Genomic DNA, 24,978 nt, shown 5'->3' with positions numbered 1-24,978 from the left:
AGAGCCAGACATAAGACAGTACATGCTGTCTGAATCCTGCTATCTGAAATTCTAATAACACAGGCAGAACTAAACTGTGGTGACAGAAATCCAAAAGTAGCTACTTCTGGGGTGTGGATTGATGAGGAGGGGCACAGGGGAATTCTGGGGTGTTGGGGATTTTCTTTATCTCAATCAGGGCATATGCATTTATCCACCTCAATCAAACTGTACATTTACGGTCTGTGCTTCCCATTCCCAAATTCCCCTCAAATTTGTAAAACAAATTATGTCTATTAGCGTGTTTTAGTTCTCTACAGCTGCAGAACAAATGATCACAAACTTAGTAGCTCAAAACCAAACCCATTTCTCTCAGTTCTGTGGTCAGAAGTCTGGACTGAGACTTGGCTGTGATCTCTGCACAGAGGTCATGGGCTGAAATCAAGGAGTCAAACTTCTGACCTCGAAGTTCTGGAGATGTCTCTGCTTCCAAGCTCACTCCTATTGTTGGCAAGAGTCAGTTTCTTATAGGAGCGCATCCCTGCTGGCTGGTGGTCAGGGAAGGCTCTCAGCTCCATCCTGTAGCACAGCAGTCTGGCATTCCGTGCCATGTGGTCCCTTCCATCCTTGAGCCAACAGTGATTCACCAAATCGTTCTCCAGCCCCAAATTTCTGACCACTCCTTCTGTGACCAGCCAGAGAAAGCTCTCCATTTTAAGAAGTTCATGTGGGGCCTTCTCCAGTAGTCCAGTGGTTAAGACACTGCCTTCCAATGCAAGGGATGTGGGTTTGATTCCTGGTCGGGGAGCTAAGATCTGACAAGCCTCGGGGCTGCAACTAAGACCCAGTGCAGCCAAATAAAATTGTATAAATTAGATGAATAAGTAAAATAAAGCCTCATGTGATTAGGTAAGGCCCACCTAGAGAATCTCCCTATCTTAAGGTCAGCTATGCCAAAGAGTGGGTGTCCCAGGTGACTCACTGGTAAAGAATCTGGCTGCCAGTACAGGAGGCATGAGTTAGATCCCTGGGTCAGGAAGATCCCTTGGAGAAAGAAATGGCAACCCAGTCCAGTATTCTTGCCTGGAGAATCCCATTGACAGAGGAGCCTGGCAGGCTAGAGTCCATGACGTTGCAAAGGGTCGGACATGACTGAGTGAGTAACACATTCACAGAGGAACATGTCTGATCCTTTTCTGAGGGAAAGTTTTATTTTCAAAGAGAATGGGAAGAGAGGTTGGAAGAAGAAAAAGAAGGGACCAGAAGTCCCAAACCAATTCTTACTCCTCAACTCTTGCCAAGGCCACACTGGACTCGGACACAGGCTTTTTTGCTCTGGGCCAGGACATTTAAGGGGAAGACAAAAACTAGCTGCTGAGGCTACAGTTAGGTTGTCTAAGAGATGTGGTCATTTTGGCCCATGAGATACCTGCAGAGAGACAGTGAGCTGTCCCTGGCTGCTGCCAACCCAGAAGCCATGGCCACCCAGAAGCTCTTCAAGTCAGATGCTATGCAGATGGACAACCATAGCACAGACTGAAGGGCTGAGAGAAGCCAGCAGGGTCCAGTCTGGCTCCGAGCGTGCAGGTCTAGATGCGTTTTCAGAGGCATCTTTAATTTGTGGACCAGGTTGGCTGCCCCTAGGGCTTCCATGGTGGCCTGGCGGGCTACAGTCCATGAGACCACAAAAAAGTCGGAGACCACTGAGCGCCTAACACTTTCACTTTGACACAACATAGTAGAAACAAGGTATGTACAAAAATAAGCACATGGTATAGGAACAGGTACAGACACAATGCACTCTGCCACTGTATGCATAGTAGTCTAGATTATGGGATGCCTCTGGGCTATGTGTCTGTACAGCAATGTATAAAATGTAACACCAAGTGTGGCTTGTGGTCTGGAGCTCAGTAAGGAGAACTAGATGGAAACCGGACGGCCACGTGGAGGGCGCAGACCTGACTCTTCAGGAACTGTGGTGCGATTCCAGCTCCAGCTTCGACGCTCAGTGACTGACTGTCATTCAAGGGGGCAAGTCACTTCCCCTCTCTGGGCCTCAGTTTCTTTGTTTATAAAATTAGACAGTTGGCCTTTCGTGATTCCTGAGTTTCCTCCCAGCTCTGAGAATCTGTGAGTCTATAAAGACGGTGCTGCACAGAGGTGCAGATGGACCTAGAGTGTGTCATACAGAGTCAAGCAAGTCAGAAAGAGAAAAACAAATTTCATATAACATCACTTGTATGTGGAATCTGGAAAAATGGTACAGATGAACTTATTTGAAAAGCAGAAATAGAGTCACAGATATAGAGAACAAACTTATGGACACCAAAGGGGCAGGAGCAGGGGGAGGAATTGGGCAATTGGGATAGACAGGTATACACTACTACATATAAAACAGATGACTAACGAGAACCTGCTGGACAGCACAGGGAACTCGACTCAGTGCTCTGCGGTGACCTAAAAGGGAAGGAACTCCAAAAAAGAGGGGATATATGTATACATATCGACGAAGCACTTTGCTGTACAGCAGAAACTAACACAACACGGTAAAGCAGTTATACTCCAATAAAACGTCTTTTTAAAACCAAAAACTGGGGGAGGAGGAGGCAAGGGAGGCAGGCAGCGAAGACAGGGGAAGGGAAGAAAGGGAGGCACAAACAGACCGAACCATCCTGCCAATAAGACTCCAGATCCCAGTTTTGAAGCACCGCTAAGAACAAACTGATGAAGGCTCTGAATTTTCACACTGGTGGAGCAAGGAGGAGAGACCAGCGGTGTGAAAACGGAGTCCTTCCTGTTCTCGACTGCATTTCCTTTGCAAGTCAAGATAATTAAGCCTCTTGGGAAGTTGGGAAAACATTAACACCTGATATTCTAGTTTAAATTCATTATAAGAGATGTACCAAAGCCTTATTTTAACCAAAGAGTTCTCTCTTGTAGCTTGTCGTTTACCTCTAGAAGGGGATGGGGGAACAAGCATGGAGCTTTGATTTGAGAATCAGGTGTTTTCCTCCAGGCACGGGCATCAGTTCCTCTGCCCACCCTCTGCCCCTGCCACCGCCCTGAGGAGAGCTGCCAGCTCTTCCCGCCACCCCTCCCCGCCCTTTCAGAGCACCACTGGGCAGAGCCTCCTTCTCTGACACCATCAAGGGACCGGTCTCCACTGCCCACCACCTCTGTCACATAGCCCCTCTCCTAGAGCAAAGCTGTTTCCCCGCCCTCAGCCTCCTGGGATCCTCATCTCCATCCTGGGGGCTTGTAGGGAGGCAATTATTGCCCCATTTTGCCAAGAGGGTCTCCCCCATAAGTTCTTAGGGACTTAAAGAACTTGTGTGAAGTGGCTTCTGAGTTTGAAACAAAAGCCACTGTCTCTAAGCTGTCACACCACTTACCAGTTGCATCCAGGGAACCTGGAAGGTCATGTCAGTAGATTCCAGACTGAACAGTGTCCTCTCAATTTAAGTGGGAGGTCATTGGTGACCCCAGAGAGGCAGCCGGCTCCTGTGGGTGCAGCATCCTACTTGCCCTCTCCCTCTGTCCACAGCTACCGGACCCTGGCCACGGAGCACGAGGCGCTGATGCAAAAATACCTGCACCTGCTGCAGATCGTGGAGACCGAGAAGACGGTGGCCAAGCAGCTGCGGCAGCAGATCGAGGACGGGGAGGTGGAGATCGAGCGACTGAAGGCAGAGGTGACCGCAACCCCGGGAGCAGAGGAGTCTGGCCAGGGATCCCAGCCTCCAACCTCACACCCGGGCTCCCCAGGTTCAGGGAGGCACAGGGTAGGCAGGAGGGACCCTCTCCCAGCCACAGCTATGCCAGCCCCAAACTTAAAATCAGTGATGCTGGCCCAGTGGAAAGGTCGGGTGGTCAGATCTGGGTTCAAAGCCCACCCCTGCCTCTTAACAGCTGCAACCTGAAGCAAGTCCCCCAGTCCCTCTGCACCTCTGTCTATGTTGTTGTTTAGTCGCTAAGTCGTGCTCAACTCTTTGCAACCCCATGGACTGCAGTATACCAGTCTTCCCTGTCCTTCACTATCTCCCAGAGTTTGCTCAAACTCACGTCCTTTGAGTTGATGTTACCATCCAACCATCTCATCCTCTGTCGTCCACTTCTCCTCCTGCCTTCAATCTTTCCCAGCATCAGGGTCTTTTCTAATGAGTCAGCTCTTTACATCAGGTTGCCAAAGTATTGGAGTTTCAGCTTCAGCATCAGTCCTTCCAATGGATATTCAGGGTTGATTTCCTTTAGGATTGACTGGTTTGATCTCCTTGCTGCCCGAGAGACTCTCAAGAGTCTTCTACAGCACCACAGTTCGAAAGCATCAATTCTTTGGCGCTCAACCTTCTTTCTGAAGAATAGGCTTTTTATCGCTAGCTGACAAGGCTGTGAAGATCAAGTGAGGTCACTGATTGGCAAGCTCCTGGTTAATCTTCTGACAACCACATGGACTAAGGGGCAGGTGTGGGGCCAGAGCATGGCTGGTAAGTCCTCAGAGTGTGGGCTCAGGCTCAGCTCCAAGACGATCCCTTCCTTCTGCCTGCCATGGCCATCTGGAGGCTGATTAAGTCTTCCAAAACTTCTAGAACTAGTCTTCTAGTCTTGCTAGGTTAAGTCTTCTAGACCTTCACTTCTCAAAGTGTGATATGGCCCATCAGAAATGCAGAACCTGGGGTCTCACCCAGATATCCCGAGTCAGAACCTGCACTTTAACAGCATCCCAGAAATTCTCATTTACCTGAGAGATGCTGACTCTCAGCCCACAGATACCCCTCGCCAGCTGTTCACACCTCCACATGATGATCTGATCGCCTCTCACGGCCTCATCTCACCAGGAGGTCACAATGTGTGTTAATTGCTCAGTCATGTCTGACTGTTTGTGACCCCCATGGACTGTAGCCCACCAGGCTCCTCTGTCCATGGGATTCTCTGGGCAAGAATACTGGAGTGGGTTGCCATTCCCTTCTCCAGGGTAGCCTCCTGACCCAGGGATAGAACCCCGGTCTCCCACGTTGTGGGCAGATTCATTACCATCTGAGCCATCAGGGGATTCCCCCAAAATGCAGGGGCATCAATTCTGCAGCACTCAGCCTTTTTTATTGTCCAGCTCTCACATCCATACATGACTACTGGAAAAAATCATAGCTTTGACTGTATGGACCTTTGTAGGCTACAGTCCATAGGGTCCCATAGAGTTGGACAAGACTGAGTGACTAGGCACAAACGCACAGGGAACTGTATCCCACATGTCGCTAGACAAGATCAAAAAACTTAAGGGAAAAAAACGGGAGGAAGAACTGAGCTGTGTGGTAGCTATCTGAAAAACAAGAATTACAAAGGTCTTAGTAAAACCTTGGCAGTTAACAAAGAGGAAAACACCTGGGTTAATTCCACCGTGAATGACTGCTCTGACCAAATGCATTCTGGACTAAAGACACTGCCTCTTGAGAGGGAGCAGGGTGGGGCAGAAACCGATGCACCCTGTCTCAAAATTGGGGTGGCAAGCGGGGTTTTCCTCTGATGGATCAAGGAAGCCAGACCACTGGTGGCGAGTGGACAGGGTCCAGCAGAGACACCTGGCTTTGAGCCTGGTCAGGCAGCCGAAGCTAGACTCTAGCCAGTGACTTGGGCGCGAGCCAAAGTCCCCACCCTGCGTGGCCTTCATTGACAAGGGTCAACTGAGCAGACCCTGGACATCTAGCAAGCAAACCGAGGTCCAAAGCAGAGCCATCTCCAGAAGAGACCGGCCAGGGTCGGAGAAAGGCTGCCTCCGTGGGCTCACCTGACCCTTGCTCCAGGCAGAGATGGGCCATAGCCCAGGACTTGTGCGGGGTCCCAGGCTTGGAACTCCCTCACTAGAGCTTTGCCCCCCACCCCAGACCTGATGATCCTTGAACAGAGGCTCCAAGGCTGCCAGTGCTACTGTGCATGCAGCATAGTGCCTGACCTAATTGCATCTATTTTTTGCCCTGGTCCCTGCTGAGTGGATGTCCTGGAATGCCTCTTTCTGAGACAAGTGCCAGGTTTAAATACAGGACGGACACACACACACAGCACATGCACACACACAACCCACCATGCTAAAGAAAAAAAAAAAGTGGTTCCACGTGCAAAGCTCAAAAGTAGCAAAGAAAGCAGAAGGTGATAATAATCAGGTCAAATGTGGGCATTGACTGGGCATTCCTGCATCTCTCAGCTCTCTAAGAGCCTGCCTGTGCGTGTGTGTGTTCGCATGTATTCCTCAGCCCTTTAAAATACAGATCAAAGAACCAGCCTTTATTTCACTGTGCAGATGTTCCCAGAGAATCGAAATAAAAGGTGGGGGGTGGGGGAGAAAGAAGAAAAGCCTGTGTCGGCGCTGAATATGTCTCAGTTAGATATTTTCAGCCGCTCTTCAAGCATAGGCTGGGGTAATTTTAGCAACCCGCGAGTGGAGAGCGGGTAACTGTTCCATTTTGCTTTCAGAGTGCTCAATTCGCTCAATTGTGAGAGCCCATTCATTCTGCAGTTCAGCAAGTGGCCTTGAGGGGACAGAGCCACGTGCGCTGAAGAGGAGCGGAGGCTTTGTGGTGGTGTTTGTGGAGTCCCCTGGGCTGTGTGGGGCTCAGTGACTGTGGCGTTTTCCTGTGGTTGAGGTTTTTGTCACTGCTGTGGTTCTAACCCTTCTCTAATTAACTTATTTCTGTAGCCAATGAATATCTGTCAGGCACCAGCCCCACACTAGGCACCCGGAACCCATGAATGAATGAAACGGTATGGTCCTTCCCCCATAGATACCATAGTCGTGATGGAATACACAGGCAGTATCAGCATTTTCGGGCTTCCCAGGTGGCACTAGTGGTAAAGAATCCGCTTGCCACTGCAGGAGACCAAGAGACACGTGTTCAATCCCTGGGTCGGGAAGATTCCCTGGAGAGGGAAATGGCAACCCACTCCAGTATTCTTGCCTGGAGAATCCCATTGACAGGGGAGCTTGGCAGGCTACAGTCCATAGAGTTGCAAAGAGTCAGACACGACTGAAGTGACTTAGTATGCATGCATGTCAGCATTTTCACGAGAAAGTTCGAAGCCCTGGGAGCCCTGGTGAGGGATCCCCAGCAGAAACTTGCGGACTCTGGGGTGGCGTGATGGAGCCCCACCAGGGAGGCTGCACCACTGGCCTGTCCACCTGAGATTGCCTGAGGCCCCCGGCCACAGTGTGGCTTAAGGCGCCTCTTCTGGGTGATACTGTGTTGGCTTTATTCTTGCAGCTGGGCAGACCTGTCTGATCCCAAATCTGGCAAATATAGATTCTTAGATCAGCTCCAACGCTCATTTAAAGGGCTGTTCCATTTTTCTAGGCCAGCAGTTCCCAGGCTGTGTTCCAAAGAGAGCTCCAAGTCAGAGAAGTCCTTCAGGGTTGTCCCGGGAGGGGACAGCCAAGCCAGCAGCACTTCCAGCTGAAGTCCTGCTGGGGTTCCAGGACAGTTTTGTTTGAAAAAACAAAGGGACTACCCAAGTGTCCATTGATGGGTGAATGGATCGCAAAATAGGGTTTGTATATACAATGGATGTCTTCCCTGGTGGCTCAGCAGTAAAGAATCCGCCTGCCAGTGCTTGAGAACAGTTTGATCCCTGGGTCAGAAAGATCCCCTGGAGAAGGAAATGGCAACCCACTCCAGTATTCTTCCCCAGAAAATCCCATGGACAGAGGAGCCTGGCAGACTACAGTCCATGGAGTTGCTAAGAGTTAGACCCTACTGACCAACAAAACAACAATACAGTGGATATTACTCAACCTTACAAAGGAAGGGAAGTCTGACACCTGGTATGACACAGGTGAAACTTATGCTGGTGAAAGAAGGCAGACACAGGTAGACAAATACTGTCCGATTCCACTTAGGCAAGGTACCTAGAGACCAGATTCACAGAAAGTAGAATGGTGGGTGCCAGGGGCTGGGGAGGTAGTGTTTAAATGGGGACAGAGTTGGGGAGGATGAGAAAGTTCTGGAGACAGATGGTGCAGATGGTTGCACAGCAGTGCGAATGAACTTGATGCTACTGAGCTGTGCACTTAAAACTGGTTAAAACAGTAAATTTTATGTTATGTCTATTTTACCACAATAGAAATTTGAAGATAAAGAGACTGAAGGTTTAGGAAGCAAGGAAGATGATCACAGATTTGGACCAAAGCTCCCAGATTACAAAGGGATTGCCTGCAGCCCTGAGGGTGCCCCGCCCAGGGTCACTCAGAGTCAGATCCCAGCTGCCCTGGACCCGGGTGGATGGGCACCAGGTCCAGTGCTTATTCACAGATGTCCGGCTTGTGACCTCGGGCGGACAGGAGCTGCAGTACCCCTGGCCTCACGGAGTGCGTGGGAGGGCACTTGCCCATCACGCTGCGCCTGGTGGTGCCTGGAGGGGTGGGACTTCTGCCCGCTGCCACAGCCCGCCCCCCACCCCCAGCAGCTGACCCATGTCTCTGTTGCAGATTGCATCTCTGCTCAAGGACAATGAGCGCATCCAGTCCACCCAGACTGTCACCCCCAACGACGAAGACAGTGACATCAAAAAAATCAAGAAGGTCTGTACCGTCCCTCAGGGCTGGCGAAGCTGCCCCGGTCCTCTTTAGAGAGCCCCACCCCCGCACAGCCCCGTGTCCACAGCGTCCACCTGCTGCCCCCCTGCTCCCAGTGTGGCCTTCCACTTCCACTCTAAAGGCAGAACCAATAGCCCTCATCTCCTACCGGCACCTTCTCGAGCCATTTCTTCCGGCTGTTTCTGTGAGGTAGGGTGGTTCAGCCCATTTGATAGATAGGAAAACCCAGGCCCCAAAAGGTGAAAGAGTGGATTGAGCCAGGGCAGGAACCCAGGCTGTGAGACTCGTAGCTGAGAGCTTTCCTCACGACCCTGGGCAGATTCAGCAAGACCCCAGGCCACTCTTCCATCCTCCAAACCTTGCGTGCCTGACCGCCCCGCCTCACCCCAGCCACTGTCCTGCAAACACTGCCTTTCCCAACTGTACCCTTCGGTCCCCAGCAGAGGTTAGCATGGGAACCGACCTCTGTGACGCACCAGGGTTGGTCCAGCTGGTTTTACTCTTTTGGAGTCCAGAAGGGGTGGACATCTCAGGAGGTACCAGAAAGCTGCCCAGTGGCGGGGATACCGACCAGCATCATGGGCCACCCTGTGCAGGGGAAGAACATGGTCTGTGTTTGCAGCTGGCCAGACTTGAAGCAGGGGAGCCTGACTCACCCTAAGAAAAACAAGTGAAACCAGAAAACCCTCCTTGTCAAGAGCATAAAAGTACCCCAGCACCATACAGACCAGAAGCTGCAAACTGGCTTCCCACAGGCCAAGTTCAGCCTCCCAGCGTGTTTGGGGTTTTTAGCCCATACGGTGTTTTTTTCCCCCTTTTTAATGTGTTGCCGGTGCTATAAACGCTAAACATTTCACATTAAAAAAAAAAAAAAGTCTGTATTTCTGGTTACTCAGAAATAGAAAGAGCTAACATCCCTTACGCACTTTCTATGTGCCAGACACTATTCTAGGAGATGTATGCAGATTAATCTCTTCCGAACTGAGAGCCCTCTGGAGTTTGATTATTGTCTGCATTTCACAGATGAGGGTACAGAAGCCCATAAGGGCAAAGTGACTTGCTTAGGTCACACAGCCAGGTATTGGCAAAGCAACATTTCAACCCTGGCCGCTGAGCTCCAGAGCCCACATCTTCGGTCACTGGGACACACCATCTCTTGGAAAAGCAGGAGGTCTCGCAGCCCCGGGCCTGCCTCCTGCCCACAGTGTCTGCTGGCCCTAGGCCAGCTGCCTGCCCACCTATGATCCATAGGACCCCCTGGTACCCCGTGGACATTGGGACTTGCCACTAGTGCCACCAGGGGTCTGAGCCAAGCCCTACCCACACAGGGATGTGCTGTCTGCCTTGTCTTCCATGGCCCCACTGGACTTCCCGGCCCATTTTGATAGCCATTCTGGTGGGAACATTTTGTTAAATCCAGCTGAAATGCACTGTCCTCCTTTTATTGTCACCCTTCTGGGGCCTCTGAGCAAGCCCCTCACCCTTTATCCAGAGAGGCTTCTTATCTTCAGAGAGAGCTGTTGTGACGAAGTCAAGCCGCTCCTCCCCAGGGCAGACGGCCCTGGCCACAGGTCTGCACTCGGAAGGCCAAATGGCCAGTGCCCTTTTCAGCTGATAGTATTTTGATGAGCACCTCAACAGGCAGCCCCTGGATCCCCAGAATCCCCGCTCCGACCCAGCACCACGCAGCACCTTTGTTCCTGGGGCCCTGGGCCCTCCCCGTGCAGCCCCTGAGCTTGCCCACAACTCAGCAGCAGGAATGGTGAGGAGCCTTGATTGGAAGCATGCAGATCTTCACACAGTCCTCTGAGTCTGGGAATCAAGGCCCTTCCCAAGTTCTCGCCAAAACGAGGCCAAGCCAAGTAGCCCGACTCAAGTCACCGTGTTCATTTCTCCCCGTGGAGGCAGAGGAGAGCCTCTGGCGCCTGCTGATGAGGTCCAAGCATAAGATGAACTCATCTGCCATATTCAGTTCAATGTGATAATCGCCCTCTGTCCAGACAAGCTTAAATTGAAACTTCAGGGCTCTCAGGCCAGTCATTAGATGAGAAGTGTGAGCTCCACCTGGCACAGCCTGGCAGCTCTCTCTTCTCGAGTCCCCTCCCATGGTGGGGACTTGGAGCCACATTTTCCCTCCGTCTGGTGATGCTACCAGAGAAACCTGGGGGACCTGGTTTGAACACAGAGGTCTGGGATGGGGCCTGGGGTTGGCATTTCTAACAGAATCTCAGGAGATGCTGAAGCTGCCTGTCCGGGAACCACACACTTTGAGTCTGGCCATCATCTCCTTAGCCTCAGGGCACAGATGGAGAGTGGACTCGGAGGGCCTCGAGGTCGCGCCCAGCACCACGCAGGCAGGGGCACCAGGCCTACCTTTGCCTGAGCTCTTTCCCTAAGCACAGGGGACGATAGAGCCTTGGTCCTGGAAGGACCCGGGCAGCAGAGGCTGATGGGCGGCTCTCCCCCGGTCTCGGCGCCCAGGTGCAGAGCTTCCTGCGGGGCTGGCTATGCCGGCGCAAGTGGAAGACCATCATCCAGGACTACATCCGGTCACCGCACGCAGACAGCATGCGCAAGAGGAACCAGGTGGTGTTCAGCATGCTGGAGGCCGAGGCCGAGTACGTGCAGCAGCTGCACATCCTGGTGAACAACTTCCTGCGCCCACTGCGGATGGCCGCCAGCTCCAAGAAGCCCCCCATCACGCACGACGACGTCAGCAGCATCTTCCTGAACAGGTGAGCACCTGAACCTCGGTCCCTGCCTGCACCCCACCACCACCACCACCACCACCACCACTTCCTCGAAGTGCTTGACCAAGGCGGGAGGAGGGAGCCTGGCCAGCACTGAACTTGAGCGCAAGCCCTCCTCTAGTTCCCACCAAGTGCTGAGGAGGAAACTGAGCCCAGAGAGGAAGGAGCCCTCCTGAGGCCCCTGGCCTAGAAGCCAGTGTTCTGACCCTTATGGGCAGGATATGGATAGAGGCCCACAGAGTAGATGTCTAAACTCAGGGGTTCAGCTGGGGCAATGTCGGGAGACGTTTTTGATTGTCAGAACTTGGTGAGAGGGTTCGGGGGAGAGTTTGCAAGTAGCATCTAGTGGGTAGAGGTCAGAGATGATGCTCAACATCCTACAGTGCACAGAGCAGTCCCCCCCCACCCCTGCCCCAGCAAAGAATTATTCCACCAGAAATAATCGTGCCAATACCCTGGTGGTCCAGTGGTTAAGACACTGAGCTCCCACTGCAAGGGGTGCAGATTTGATCCCCGGTCAGGGAGCTAAGATCCTATGCACCAGAAAAAAATCAATCAATAAAAATAATCAAGCCAAGGTTGAGAAACCCTGGATTAAATGTTTCCTGTATTGAGAGGCAGGTTCATTACCACTGGCACCACGTGGGACAGGAGTTGAACTAAATGTTTACAAGTTACAAATCAAGCTACAAAAAACCAAGCATGTTCCTTTCCTCTACCTTAATAGCACCGTCATAATGATCAAGAAACAGGTCTAAATTTTTAGAAATCTCAGTCTCGTTAGAGTTCAGCTCTGTACCGCGTTACGCACATGCCATATGAAAGTGGTCACTTTTCCCAAATGGTGACCCTGGGTGTTTGTGTGGGATTGGAAGTGCCTCAAAAGGCTGAGCTGAGGGTTGCCCTTCTGCTGTCCACCTCTTTTGAAAAGGGCAGTCTTAGGAAGTGGTTTAAAGGAGCTTTGTGGTAGCCAATAAAATGGAGTAAACTAGGTAAAAGCAACAAACATAAAAACATCAACAGAGCGCTATTTACAAACAATTCTCACCTAGGAATTAACGTAAATCATATGTGCTCCAGGTTATTCGTTCAGCTGCACTTCCTTTAGCATAGTCATCGTTCAGTCACTTCACTAGTTCCAGCTGCCTCATCCAGGTATTATGCAGAGATGTTTGGGACCCAGGGTCACCTCCCCTGGGCCCTGCTCTGCCCCTTTACCTGCCAGGGTGCTGTAGCAAGTTTAAGGGCTTATGTATCACCTGGGAGGAGATGGGGGAGCCAGGGGACGCAGGTCTGATTTTGAGAGGTTGAGCTGAGATGCTGAAGGTGGCTGGGAGAAGGACCAGGCTGACCTCATGGATGTGGAGGAGATGTCAGGGTACAGGGACACGGTAGAGGTGGGAGCAGAAGGAGGGGAGCGGCTTCTAGCCTCAGAAAACCTTGTAGAAACTGAATCACTGGGCCTTACAAAATTGCTTTATTTTAATGTATTTAATTGGCTGTGCCAGGTCTTAGTTGCAGTATGTGGGATCTTCCTTGTGACATTCATGCTCCTAGCTGCAGCATGTGGGCTCTAGTTCCCCGACCAGGGATAGAACCCAGGCCCCTGATTTGGGAGCGCAGAGTCTTAACCACTGGACCAGTTGGGAAGTCCTGAACATGACTGCCTTCTTATCGTTCATACCTCAGCACATGACCCACTGTGTGCATAGGACAGTATAAACGTCACTGTCCTAACCACTTTGCTTTTTGTGAGCAGAGACCAGCTTAATTGATTTTTTCATTAAAAAATAGCAGCACTGCACAGCTTCTGTGCATGACTGAATGTTCTGGACTGCCCTCACCACGTTAAACTTTGCAGGGCCGGCTTCATGCCAGGCTCTCTGAGCACTTGGCCCGAGTGATTTCCGATCCTGGGAGATGCCCCATCAGGCTGGCATCAGAGCTCAGAGAGGTGATGGATGGGACATTCTCAGGGTTCCAGTGGGCTGTGACTTTAATTCAGTTCCATTTTACATCAAGGCCTCTGCTTGCCCCTGCTGCCCTATTAAATGATGGGCTGGATCTTCACTTACCCCATCCTCCTTTTCCCCAACGCGTGCTCATCACAACCCAGGTCTTGGCACGCACTGCCCCCACCCACTTCTGCGCTATTGAGAACTTTCTGTTGCATGTGAACCCAGCCTCCCCTCTTGCTGGGTAAGTGCCTCCCCTCTTGCTGGGTAAGTGCTGTGAATCTCTGGGGTCTCCCTGCCTTGGACCACAGCACAGAGGTCCGTGTGTGCCACAGGCCAAGGGCAGAGGCTGCCAGCCCACTCACTAGAAGGCATTTCTACACGTGACTTCCCCCTGGGTTTGCTTTTAGGCCAAAATGAATTCAATGATTCAGCCACACTAGAAAACTGATGCTACTTTGGTGATTTCATTTGCTGAAGCTCCTTAAAAGAAGTCCTTGAGAAGAAAGAGGGCTCTCTCCAGGCTGGCAGATTCCTGGAGGGTGCTACAGAGCTGGGGAGGGGGTTAATTGTGTGTTTCTACAATAGTGGAGGGTGGAGGGTAGGGGAGGAGTGATCTTTGAAATAAACACCTGCAGCAGATTTTGTTTACCCAAGACAATGAGTGCAGAGACTTGGACTGTTTCCCTTTAATAAAAACATTGCCCGGCAACATGTGCTGGGAACCACAGGCATGGCCCCGTGATGAGAACATCCCGCCTGGGTGACAGATGGTTGGTACCTTGATGCCACTCTGATTGATCGGCGGTGGCTGGGAGTCCCGGGCTGAAAAGGATGGTGAGGCTCCGTGGGGGAGTATGCTGCCATCCATTCGTCATGTCTGCATGGGCTGAGGAGTGAGGAGGGATGGGTAGAGAGCAGGGCAAGAGTGAAGAGGCCTGGTTCTGCCCTCCTCTTCCAGCCCAGCCCTGTGGATCTGAGAATGGCTTGGGTGAGTCACACTCCTTTCTGGGTTCAAGAAGGGAACCAGGAAAAATGAATGCTTCCCAAGTAGACAGGTCGCTTCCTCTCCCTCTAATTCTCCCCACCCTACTGTCCTCCCTGTTTTCCTTACAACAGCTCTCTCCTACTCTTCCTTCATGTTTTTCTTGGATGTCTCCGACCACCCCACTCCCCTTGTCGCCATTGGCTTCTTTTCCCTGGTTGTGTGCTTCCAGGGCCCTCTTTTGTAGCATTCATCACACTTAAATAACGATTTCTTTTGTATTAGATTCCCTGGTGCACTCTAAGTAAGCTGTGGGGAGGGATAGGGCCGTAGAATACAGTTGCCCTCGCTGTGTACTGCACAATTCAGGGACAGCATTCACATAAACTAGGTCTCAGCAGAGTTCTTCTGTCAAAGGCCAGATGGTAAATATTTTAGATCTTGAGGGCCAGAGGGTCTCTGTCAGAAGCAGGTGGACTTAGGCAATCCTAATGATTGGTTGAATGGGTGCAGCTATGTTACAGTAAACCTTTACTTATGGATGCTAAAATGGTAATTCTATATAATTTTTACTTACCATAAAATGCACTTTTGATTTTTTTCAACCATTTAAAATTATAAAAGTCCTTCTAAACGTGCAGGCTGTACAAAAACAGAAAGTGGGCCAGCATTCTGGATGGCAAGATTCCATGTCATAAATATGTCATTTCACCCAAAACATGCTATAAAGTTAATATAATTGCAATTGAAGTTCAGCCTAGCAGAGTGATTTGAAAGTCCATCTGAAGGAATAAATACATGTAAATTGATAATCACGTTCTGAAAAAAGAACAATGAAAGTAACATTTCCTACATTAATTCAAATATATTATAGGCTTATAAACATATTAAAAGTAACAAAAACAGCCCGACACTATTTCCAGAACAGGCCAATAGACCATCAAAGTAAAATAGAAAGTTCAGAAACAGACTTACACATGTTTGAGAATTTAGTAACAATAAAGTCAGCTTTGGAAAGCAGGGGAAACAGCTGGAGTATTGGATAAATAAAATGGGGCAGTTGGCTAACCAAACTGAGAGAAAGATTACATTTATATATTTTATTCACAAGCTACACCAAAGTAAACTGGAGTTAAGTATTTTTACAATCACTTATTTATTTTGGCTGCACCAGGTCTTCCTTGCTGCGGGCTTTCTCTAGGTGCAGCAGGCGTACTCTCTAGCTGTGGTGCTCAGGCTTCTCTCGTGGTGGCTTCTCTTGTTGAGGCCCCTGGGCTCTAGAGCACAGGCTCAGTAGTTGTGGCACATGGGCTTAGTCTCTCTGAAGCATGTGGAATCTTCCAGACCAAGGATCTAACCTGTGTCCCCTGCATGGCAGGCAGATTCTTAACCACTGGACCACAAAGGAAGTCCCCTAGTTAAGTATTTATATGTAACAAATAAAATACAGATGAGTGTGTATGCAATCTAGGAGTGGGAAAAGACATGCTCAAAACAGGAAAAAAAAAAAAGAAAATGGTACACCTCACGGCAAAGTAGAAAAACTTTAAAAGACAGTAAACACAAAATCAGTGGAAAATAGCTGAGAAAAAAAAAGTCTGCAATGTAGATGTTCCATTATACACTTAACATGAAGAGTTAGTTTAAATTAATAAAACTGAAAATAGTAAATAGGACTTGGCAGTTCTCAAAAGAAGATGTTCAAATGGCCAATACAAAGGGAAAAGGGAGCCTTCATCAACTGTATTTTTGTAGTCCCAGCTTATCATGTTCCTACTGTGCTACTCTACCAGTCCATGCCCTGTTGGAATCTAAGAGGGTGGATTTCCTCCCTGGTGTTTCCTGCAGCCGTAGGAAACCGTTTCATGGGAGTGGGGCCCTGAGTCTTGCTGTCAGTGCTTGGGGTCATTCATCACCTCCTGGCTCCTCAGGAACCCCCGATAGTCTTTCTACCTCCACCCTCCCCCACTTCAGGGCCCACATTCACCCCTCTGTGCACTGCCATGCACCCCGGATCCGTCTCATTTGAATTTTCCAAAGGCTCTTCCCATGTGGACAACTAAAGCTCTTCAGATTGGCACGGTGCCTGTTTATCTGTTCAATGACTAGTTCAAGGGCCATGAACAGGCAGAATCAGCCTGGTCACAGGTACATCTGTTGCAGACTCTCTGCCTGAAAACTGAAGATGACTTCAGCCATCAAATGGGGCCCCCAGTCCAGAAATCACTGTGTCACCACCCCTGGGGACCTGTTCTCTTGGGACTTCAGGGAAATGATAGTTAATTCACGGTAATGACTGGACCACACTCAGGAATGAGAACTCGGAATGTTTCCACTACTTTGTTGTTCAGTAGCTCGGTTGTGTCCGACTCTTTGCGACCCCCTTGTACTGCAGCACGCCAGGCTTCCCTACCCTCTACTATCTCCAGGAACTTGCTCAAACTCATGTCCACTGAGTCAGTGATACCATCCAACCATCTCATCCTCTATCATCCACTTCTACTTTTGCCTTCAGTCTTCCCCAGCATTAGGATCTTTTCCAATGATACCTGTTAAAGGCCCCCCTGGCCCCAGCCTTCCCTTCTGAACGTCCTGGGGGTGTGACCAGTACAGACTTTGCTCTGCAGAGCCCAGGCGCTGTGTTCTGTTCTCTTACCACCACCCCCACCTCTCAGCTCCCTCACCCCTTTTTCTCTTCAGTCTTTCCTTCTTTTCTTTCTCTGTTCACACAGTGTGTTTTCTCTGCAGAGTGGGGGTGCTCAGGGAATTCCAAACCCATCCAGGGTCCAGGAGCCCCGTGCCTCTCAGGATTTCCGTGCACATGAGGTCCAGGCCCCTTACTGGCCTCCTGTGCCTCGCAGCCCAGGGGCACCCACCCAGCGCCTTCCATCCTCTGCTCTTGTCCTGAGAATGAGACCTCACAGTGGTGGGGGTTTGCCTTCAGGGCACAAACTGCTGAGAGAAGGGACAGCACCCTGTGACAGCACCCCAAGCTGGAAAACACCAGGGCCTCAGCGACCACCCAGGGCGCTGGGAGAGCCTGGGGAGGGAGCAGAGAGTGTAGCCATGGAGGGATGGTGATACGGCAGAGAAAGACAGAGAATGTTACAGGGAGGCGGAAGACAGGGCCCAGAGCCCCAACTCTTGGGAGCTCACTCTTCCTCTCTGGGACTCATTTTCCCTTTCCATGAGTGGAGCGCACGTTAAAAAAAGAGAATTTTTTTCGGCTGCGCCACAGGTGGGATCTAGTTCCCTGACCCAGGATTGAACCCCGTGCCCCCTGCTTTGGAAGTGTGGAATCTTAACCACTGGACCACCAGGGACAAGTCCCCACACTTTGGCATATTTGGTTCTTTTGGCTTCCCCTGTGATTCAAGGCAAGCCCAGACATGCTGAGGAGACCCCCAGGTCTGCAGGGTGTAGGAGCCAGGGTGATGAGCAGGAACAAGGAAAGAACAGGAGGAGGGGGGCCCTGCAGGATGGAGCAGAATTGGCCCGTCTCTTGGGTTCTCTGTGTTCTCACAGATTGGCTGTTCTCTGGAACCAGCCACTTGGGGAGCAGTGGGCAGAGAAGGGGGTATGGGAGTGGGGCCATGGCAAATGTGGCTGTCTGGGAAATGCTCTGAGGCCTAATGAGACTATGTGCACCCCCAGCATTCCAGGTGATGACAAAGCAGGCACTTTAGAGACTCTGGGTTTCTGTCCTTTCCTTTTTTTTTTTTTTTCCATTTTCTAACGTTTATTCCAAAAGGGGCTGGTGGAGAACTAGCATTTGCTGAGCATCACTCTGCTCCAGTAGATGCACAATACTTTCAGAAGAACCACATTTCACCTCTGTGTTTTCCATGGAAAGACCTGTGGTTCAGAGCTGTTAGGCATCTTGCTCAGGGTCACACAGGTGGGAAGGGGCAAAAGGCAGCAGATCGAGCCTCCATCTGTGTGGGTCTCAAGCCCTAGATCCTGTCATGTCCTCATGACATGAGGACTTTTCCTCTGAGTGGCTTTTCCTCTGAGTTCTTCAGGGCCCTAGCTTCCTCCAGGATCCCTCAGGGGCACCCCCAGCCAGCAGGGACTTGAGGGAAGCCAGCAGCCAGAGCACTACCCTTCTCGGCCAGCTTGACCAGCATTTGATTGCATGATGAGAAAAGCCCTTCTGAATTGTACACTCTGCCATCACCATCCTGAAATACACTTTATTTTTTCAGAGACCATTTTTTTCTTAATTAATTTTTTGTTTTTTCAGCTGTGGTGGGTCTTCGTTGCTGTACACAGGCTTTCTCTAGTTGCGATGAGTGAGGGCTACTCTTCATTGAGGGTCACAGGCTTCTCATTGCAGTGGCTTCTCTTGTGCAGCACAGGCTCTGTGGCATGCAGGCTTCAGTAGTTGCGACTCACGGGCTCTAGAGCACAGGCTCAGCAGTCGTGGTGCACGGGCTTAGTTGCTCCGTGGCATGTGGGATCTTCCCTTACCTGGGATCCAGCCGGTGTCCCTTGCATTGCACTGGACCGCCAGGGAAACCCCATCCTGAAATTTTTAACCATTTTGTTAACAAGGGGCTCGCTTGTTTGTTTTACATCAGGCCCCACAAATTACATAGTCCATCCCACTGAACTGGTTTTCAGGTTAAGTGTCACCTGAGAGGATTTCCTTAATTTGTGGTAGGGGATGCTTGGAGGGACAGGATGTCCTGGCCTGAGCTTAACCCTGTGTTTTCTCTTGCAGCGAGACCATCATGTTTTTGCACCAGATCTTTTACCAAGGCCTGAAGGCCCGCATCTCCAGCTGGCCCACGCTGGTCCTGGGTGAGTAGCAGCCCTGGCAGGGGTCCTCTGCCCCTCCATCCCCACCCTGACCTGGGAAGTCCCTCTACAGTGGCCACCCCCTCCCCCCCAAACCCCAGCTGGCAACACTTTTGTCCTTGCAGAAGGTACCACAGGGGCCCTTTAAAAACTCCCAGGAATGCTCAGAGGGCTCAGAAGAGGAAAAACAAATTGGCAAAAGCTACATTTCTGGGAGGAAGTGATATATTTTTAGTTTATCTGTTTTTCCTTTTTAAAAATAAAATATATGTACCCATTTGAGAAAATTCGAGAATCCAGAAAAGAAGGAAATGGTTAAAAATATCAGCCATAGTTCTGCTTCCCAAAGATAACTACTGTAAACACTTGGGTTTGTTTCCTTCCAATTCTTTTTTCTATGCATAGATCTTGGTGATTTTTTTTCCCATTTTACATAATTGCAAACATACTGAATATAGAATTTGAATCTTACTGTGGGTTTTTTTTTTTTACTTAACATTATTGCATAAGCATTTTCTCAAGCTGAAGCATGCTTTTTGATGACTGTGTAGTGCTCCAGGGCCCTGTGAATCTGCCACTGTCTACGCAGACATCTCCCCCTTCTTGGCTCTTAAAGATGCTCTGCCTTTTTGCTGTTACTAGAAACAATAGTGTCTATGTGTGAGGTGGTCTCCATATTAGAGAGCAGTTCCCTGAGATAGGTGTCCAGAGGCTGAATGGCTGAAACAAGGGCGGTGGACTCCCCACTCTGTACCCACCGTCACATTTCTCTCCAAGTCCTCACTCCTGAGAGTGATGTATAGGAGTGCCTCTCACATCTTGTCTCTCCAACCCTGGGTAGCATCTTCCTTCCACCTAATTCAACAGGAAAAGGTGAGTGTTGTGTCAGTTCTGCTGTGGAGTCAAGGGAAAAGGCTCAGGAAGGTGAAGGGACTGCTGAGAGAGGAGAGGCTCCCCTGCCCACAGGCCAGGAGACTTCCACAGGGAGTGAGTGCTATTTCTATTTCTCTCAGGTCAAAGAGACCCATTTTCTCCAAGGTCAAAAGAAGAAGCAGGTGACTCAGTGGTAAAGAACAGGCCTGCCAATGCAGGAGACACAAGAGCCATGGTTTTATCCTTGGGTCAGAAAGATCCCCTGGAAGAGGAAATGGCAACCTGCTCCTATATTCTTGCTTGAAAAACTCCATGGACAGAGGAGCCTGGCAGGCTACAGCCCATAGGGTCACAAAGAGTTGGACACGACTTAATGACTGAGCAAACACACACATATACACTAGAAAAAAGAAAAAGGCTGTACTTTCTGTCCTCATAGGATTGATGAGGTGATCCACTGGATAGGTGGATGCCTTGCATGAGAGCTCCCACTTAGAGTTTGTTACAAGGAAATTTTTTCCTTTTATTGAAATGTAGTTGACTTACAATGTTGTCTTCATTTCAGCTGTACAGCAAAGTGATTCACTTATACCTATGTATATGTTCCTTTTGTAATATTCTTTTCCATTATGGTTATTATGGGTTATTGAATATAGTTCCTCGTGCTATACACTGGATGTATGGGTGCTCAGACTCTTTGCAACCCCATGGACTGTAGCCCTCCAGGCTCCTGTGTCCATAGGATTTTCCCGAGAAGAATACTGGAGTGGGTAACCATTTCCTCCTCCAGGGGACCTTCCCTACTCAGGGATCAAACCTGAGTCTCCTATGTCTCCTGCCTTGGCGGGCAGCTTGTTTACCACTGAGCCACCAGGGAAGCCCTGTGCTATACAGTAGGACCTTCTTGTTTATCCGTTCTATATGTAAAAAGTTACAAATGCTAAACCCAAGCTCCCACTCCATCCATCCCCCATCCCCCTCCCCCTTGGCAACCACAAATCTGTTCCCTAAGTCTGTGAGTCTGTTTCTGTTTTGTATATAAGTTCGTGTCATATTTAGATTCCACATATGAGTGATATCATATGGAGTTTGTCTTTCTCTGTCTGACTTACTTCACTGAGTATAATCATCACTAGCTGCATGGTCTTTCTCTTTAATGGGGTTAGTAAGCTGATGTTTTAGAGCAATGGTCCCCAACCTTTTGGGTACCAGGGACTGATTTCATAGAAGACAGTTTTTCCACGGACCAGGACTGGGGGGATGACTTCAAGATGTTTCGAGCACAGTATGTTTATTGTGCATTTTATTTCTAATCTAACACTGCTGCTGATCTGACAGGAGGTGCTGTCCGGGAGGTTGGGGGACCTCTGTTTTAAAGGCTCCATCCCATCCCACCAAGTGTTGAAGGGCAGGCTTGGGCTTTCGAGAGCTGGAAGGACAGGAGGTTGAGACTGACAGGCCAGCAGGGGCTGCAGAGCTGGGAGGGCAGGGACAGGGGACCCACAGGTGAGGGCATAGAGACTCAGGAAAGCATGTCATGAGGTGGAAAGCCCTGGAACAAGGGAGTCGGGAAACCTGGTTCCAAGCCAGCTGCTGACTCACCCTGTGGCCTCTGACAGGTCCCAGTCACAGATGGGACACTCTGGGAGGGAGGCCCCCTGGAGGGAGGAGGGCACTGGAGGGATGTAATTACAACAGAGGCCAAGGGCAACCCCCACAGGCACTCTGGGACCCAGGTGGCCCCTCAGAGAGGTCCCCAGTCGAGGCAGGGGCCGGCCTTCACACCCCTCTCCCTTACCGTCACGGGCCCAGCTTGTGCAGGGCAGCTTCCTTCAGCGGAGAGCAGTTCCCACGCAGGGAGGACCCAGCTGACAGCCACTGGGACTGGTGACAGCCAGGGAACAAGCACGTGTGTCCTAAAAGGTGCCCAGGGGGCAGGCACCCCACAGCACCCTCCACACCTGCTTTCTCTGGCCCTCTAGGTGTCAGACTAGATAGGGCTCCAAACCTTGTGGTTCTGATGTGATTGATCCCAGTGCCTGGGGCCTTCCTGTCTCTCCTAGGAGAGGGCGGTGGGGCCAGGGTCAGCTCCAAAGGCAGGGGGTTTCTTTGGGACCTCCCCAGCGGGTCTGGGAAGGCCGAGGGCCTGGGGGAGGGCGTCAGCCCCTCACCGCACATGGAGGGCGCCCCCGCTGCCCACTGAGGCCTGCCTCCTTGCAGCCGACCTGTTCGACATCCTGCTGCCCATGCTCAACATCTACCAGGAGTTCGTGCGCAACCACCAGTACAGCCTGCAGATCCTGGCGCACTGCAAGCAGAACCGCGACTTTGACAAGCTGCTCAAGCACTACGAGGCCAAGCCCGACTGCGAGGAGAGGACGCTGGAGACCTTCCTCACCTACCCCATGTTCCAGGTGCGCCGCCCCGCCTGCCGCCCTGGTATGGCGCATGCGCACGTGGGTGGCTGGGCGGTGGGGTCAGCAGGGGTGCGAACGGCAGAGAGACTGGCCTGCGGGACAGCCCAGGGGTGGGGGTCGTCCCACCCAAGACCCTGGCTCCAAGTCTGAGATCGGAAGAGTCTGAGATTGGAAGTGCAATGGAGGTCCTTGGTGCTGAGAACCCCTGTCTCTGCGCCCCCATCCCTCTCCGGGGATCTGTCTCTCCCCTGTCTCTCATTTCATCGCCACCTCTCTCCTGCCTCACCTCCCCGCCCCCACAGATCCCCAGGTACATCCTGACGCTGCACGAGCTCCTGGCACACACCCCTCATGAGCACGTGGAGCGCAACAGCCTGGACTATGCCAAGTCCAAACTGGAGGAGCTGTCCAGGTAAACCTGCAGCGGGTCCCCACACCAGGGAACCCACATCACGGGGCAGACCCAGGCTTGAGGGTGCCCCCACCGGGAGTTCGCTGAGCCCAAATGGCCAAAACTCATGTTTCTGCTTAAGATTTCGAGGGGTGGGGACCCATAGCCTGTCCCACCTGGAGGCAGAATCCCCAGGAGCAGTCTGAGGGGTTTACGGCTCCAGTCCAGGTGGGCACCGGCGAGATGGGATGGGTGGCTTGCTGTCCCTGGCACAGGTGGGGCCCAGCAAGGGCCTGGGCAGTCCGTGAACCCATCTCCGGGACTCGCAGACACTCTCTGCCCATTTCCTTGGTTCTCCAGTGTCGATGTGTCAATGCTTGTGGCTGTAGGAGCTCCATGGGGTCCCGAGTGTTGGGCCTTCGTGTATCCCAGGCTCTGTTCAGCAGCAGGCAGTGTCTGTGGGTGGACAGGCGATGGTTGGGCCATTGTCAGAAGCCGAAGCCCCATAGTCAGGGCCTCCCCTGCTTTCCATCAGTCCCTGGGGCACAGTCTCTGCCCAGGCAGGAGCAGAGGGACCAGGGAAGAGGGATGCCACAGCCAGGCGGTGGGGGAGGGATTCCCCATCTGTGGGGGCGGGGCGGTGTGGAGGGGAGGAGCTTCAGACTCTAGTGTTTTCTGAAGGGGGAACCCACTAGAGTTTCTGATGGATGAGATTAAGAGGACAGAGAGAGAACCTGGGAGTCGAAAGGGAGTCTTTGCCTGAGCAGCCTGAAGGATGGCACTGCCACGATGCAAGGTGTAGAAGCTGCTGGAGGGGCAGGTTGAAGGGGTCTGCTTCGCTTCATGGGAGCTTTATTGGGGGTGTGTTGGGCCTGAGATGGACGACAGCAGTGGAGATGACAAGGAGAGAGAGTCTGTGTTTGAGTCTGGAGTTTAGGGAGGCGAGATGGAACAGGTCATCAGCTCAGACATGGTATTTAAAGTCACCAGCTGGGACTTCCCTGGCAGTCCAGAGATTAAGACTCTGCACTTGCACTGCAGGAGGTGTGGGTTCAATCCCTAGGCAGGGAACTAAGATCCTGCATACCACGTAGTGCAGCCAAAAATTTTTTTTAAAAGTCACAAGATTGATGAGATCACCAAGGGAGTGAGTTTAAGCAGGAATGAGGTATGAACCAAAGGCTGAGCCCTGGGGCATTCACCAGTGGAGGCCAAGAGGTGAGGAAGGGCCTTATGGTCAGAGACTGGATGGGTCTGCAGGGGGTGGGGCTCAGCCACCAGCCCCTCTGGAGCCCCGCCCACCACCCAGAGCCCTAAACAGCTTCCCGAGTTCAACAAGTGGAACTTGTTGGGCAGCTGGGCAGAGGGAGGACCAATCTGGACTGGGGCAGGGCACAGACCCCACAGTGAAGAATTCGGGAGAAGGTGTAAGCAGGACGTGACTGCAGACTAACAGAACCGTTGTGGGGTGTGGGCCCCAGTTCTCTCGGGCCCCAGGGAGTCAGTACAGTGTACTCTTCCCCAGGGAGAAGATGTGGACCCCCACTGTGAGTTCCTGGACCCTGTGGGATGCCCTGTCCCAGTGCAGGCAGGGGTACAGGAGGCACGTGGGTACCAGGGAACTTGGCCCAAGACCCCAGTCCCCTCTCCCCCCTGGTGCTGGGTGTACTGACTGCTCTTCCTTTGTCCCCCCACCCATCACCTGCACCTGGTCCTGAGCCCAGCCTGAGAAGCACAGAAGAGGGTTTTCCCATGTAATAGCAGCCCTTTCATCCTCCTCCTACCTTCCCTGGGGCCTGAGGAAAGCTGCAGCCTGACTAGAAGCCAGAAGATAACCAGCCCCTCCCTCGCCAGCCTCAGAGCCCTGCACCCCTCACCTCTGGGGGCCTTTGTCCCACTTCCTCTCCTGAACTCCTCACTCCTAGGCTCCAGGGTAACCCAGGTCATCACTTCCAGTTCCCCCAGGAGCCTCAGGCCCTGGAAACCCCAGGCCGCCTTCCCAGAGTCGCCCCCAGCTTCCCTAACCTAGGCTCCCCCATCACAGACTGCAACCTGGGTCTGCCGTTTACCCTGAGCTGCTGCAGTTTATACACGTCTAACAGCCATCCCTAGGTGGCTCAGGGGTAAAGAGCCCGCCTGCCAGGAGCAGAGATGTAGGAGACCCAAGTTCGATCCCTGGGTCCGGAAAACCCCTTGGAGGAGAAAATGGCAACCCACTGCAGTATTCTTGCCTGGAGAATCTCACGGACA

At 51.6% G+C, this 24,978-nt stretch overlaps 1 protein-coding gene across 5 annotated transcripts in view; it reads left to right on the top strand.

Moving 5' to 3' along the window:
• RASGRF1 (Ras protein specific guanine nucleotide releasing factor 1) overlaps positions 1 to 24,978 on the top strand; it is a 102,298-nt gene that overhangs the window by 26,320 nt on the left and 51,000 nt on the right. For all 5 annotated transcript variants that reach the window (XR_009732074.1, XM_061394555.1, XM_061394554.1 and 2 more), the window contains exons 3-8: positions 3,524 to 3,671; positions 8,450 to 8,542; positions 11,039 to 11,292; positions 18,971 to 19,050; positions 22,141 to 22,334; positions 22,640 to 22,749. Coding sequence is in view for 4 of the 5 variants with exons in the window: in XM_061394555.1 (XP_061250539.1) it covers positions 3,524 to 3,671; positions 8,450 to 8,542; positions 11,039 to 11,292; positions 18,971 to 19,050; positions 22,141 to 22,334; positions 22,640 to 22,749 (879 nt within the window). In the remaining variant the exon portion in view is untranslated. The remainder of the gene's footprint in view (positions 1 to 3,523; positions 3,672 to 8,449; positions 8,543 to 11,038; positions 11,293 to 18,970; positions 19,051 to 22,140; positions 22,335 to 22,639; positions 22,750 to 24,978) is intronic.

The sequence above is a fragment of the Bos javanicus genome, chromosome 21 (genome assembly GCF_032452875.1).
Source record: "Bos javanicus breed banteng chromosome 21, ARS-OSU_banteng_1.0, whole genome shotgun sequence".
In the NCBI taxonomy this organism is placed as follows: domain Eukaryota; kingdom Metazoa; phylum Chordata; class Mammalia; order Artiodactyla; family Bovidae; genus Bos; species Bos javanicus.
The sequence above is the reverse complement of the archived record's forward strand: the minus strand, read 5'-3'. Positions and strand labels throughout refer to the sequence as shown.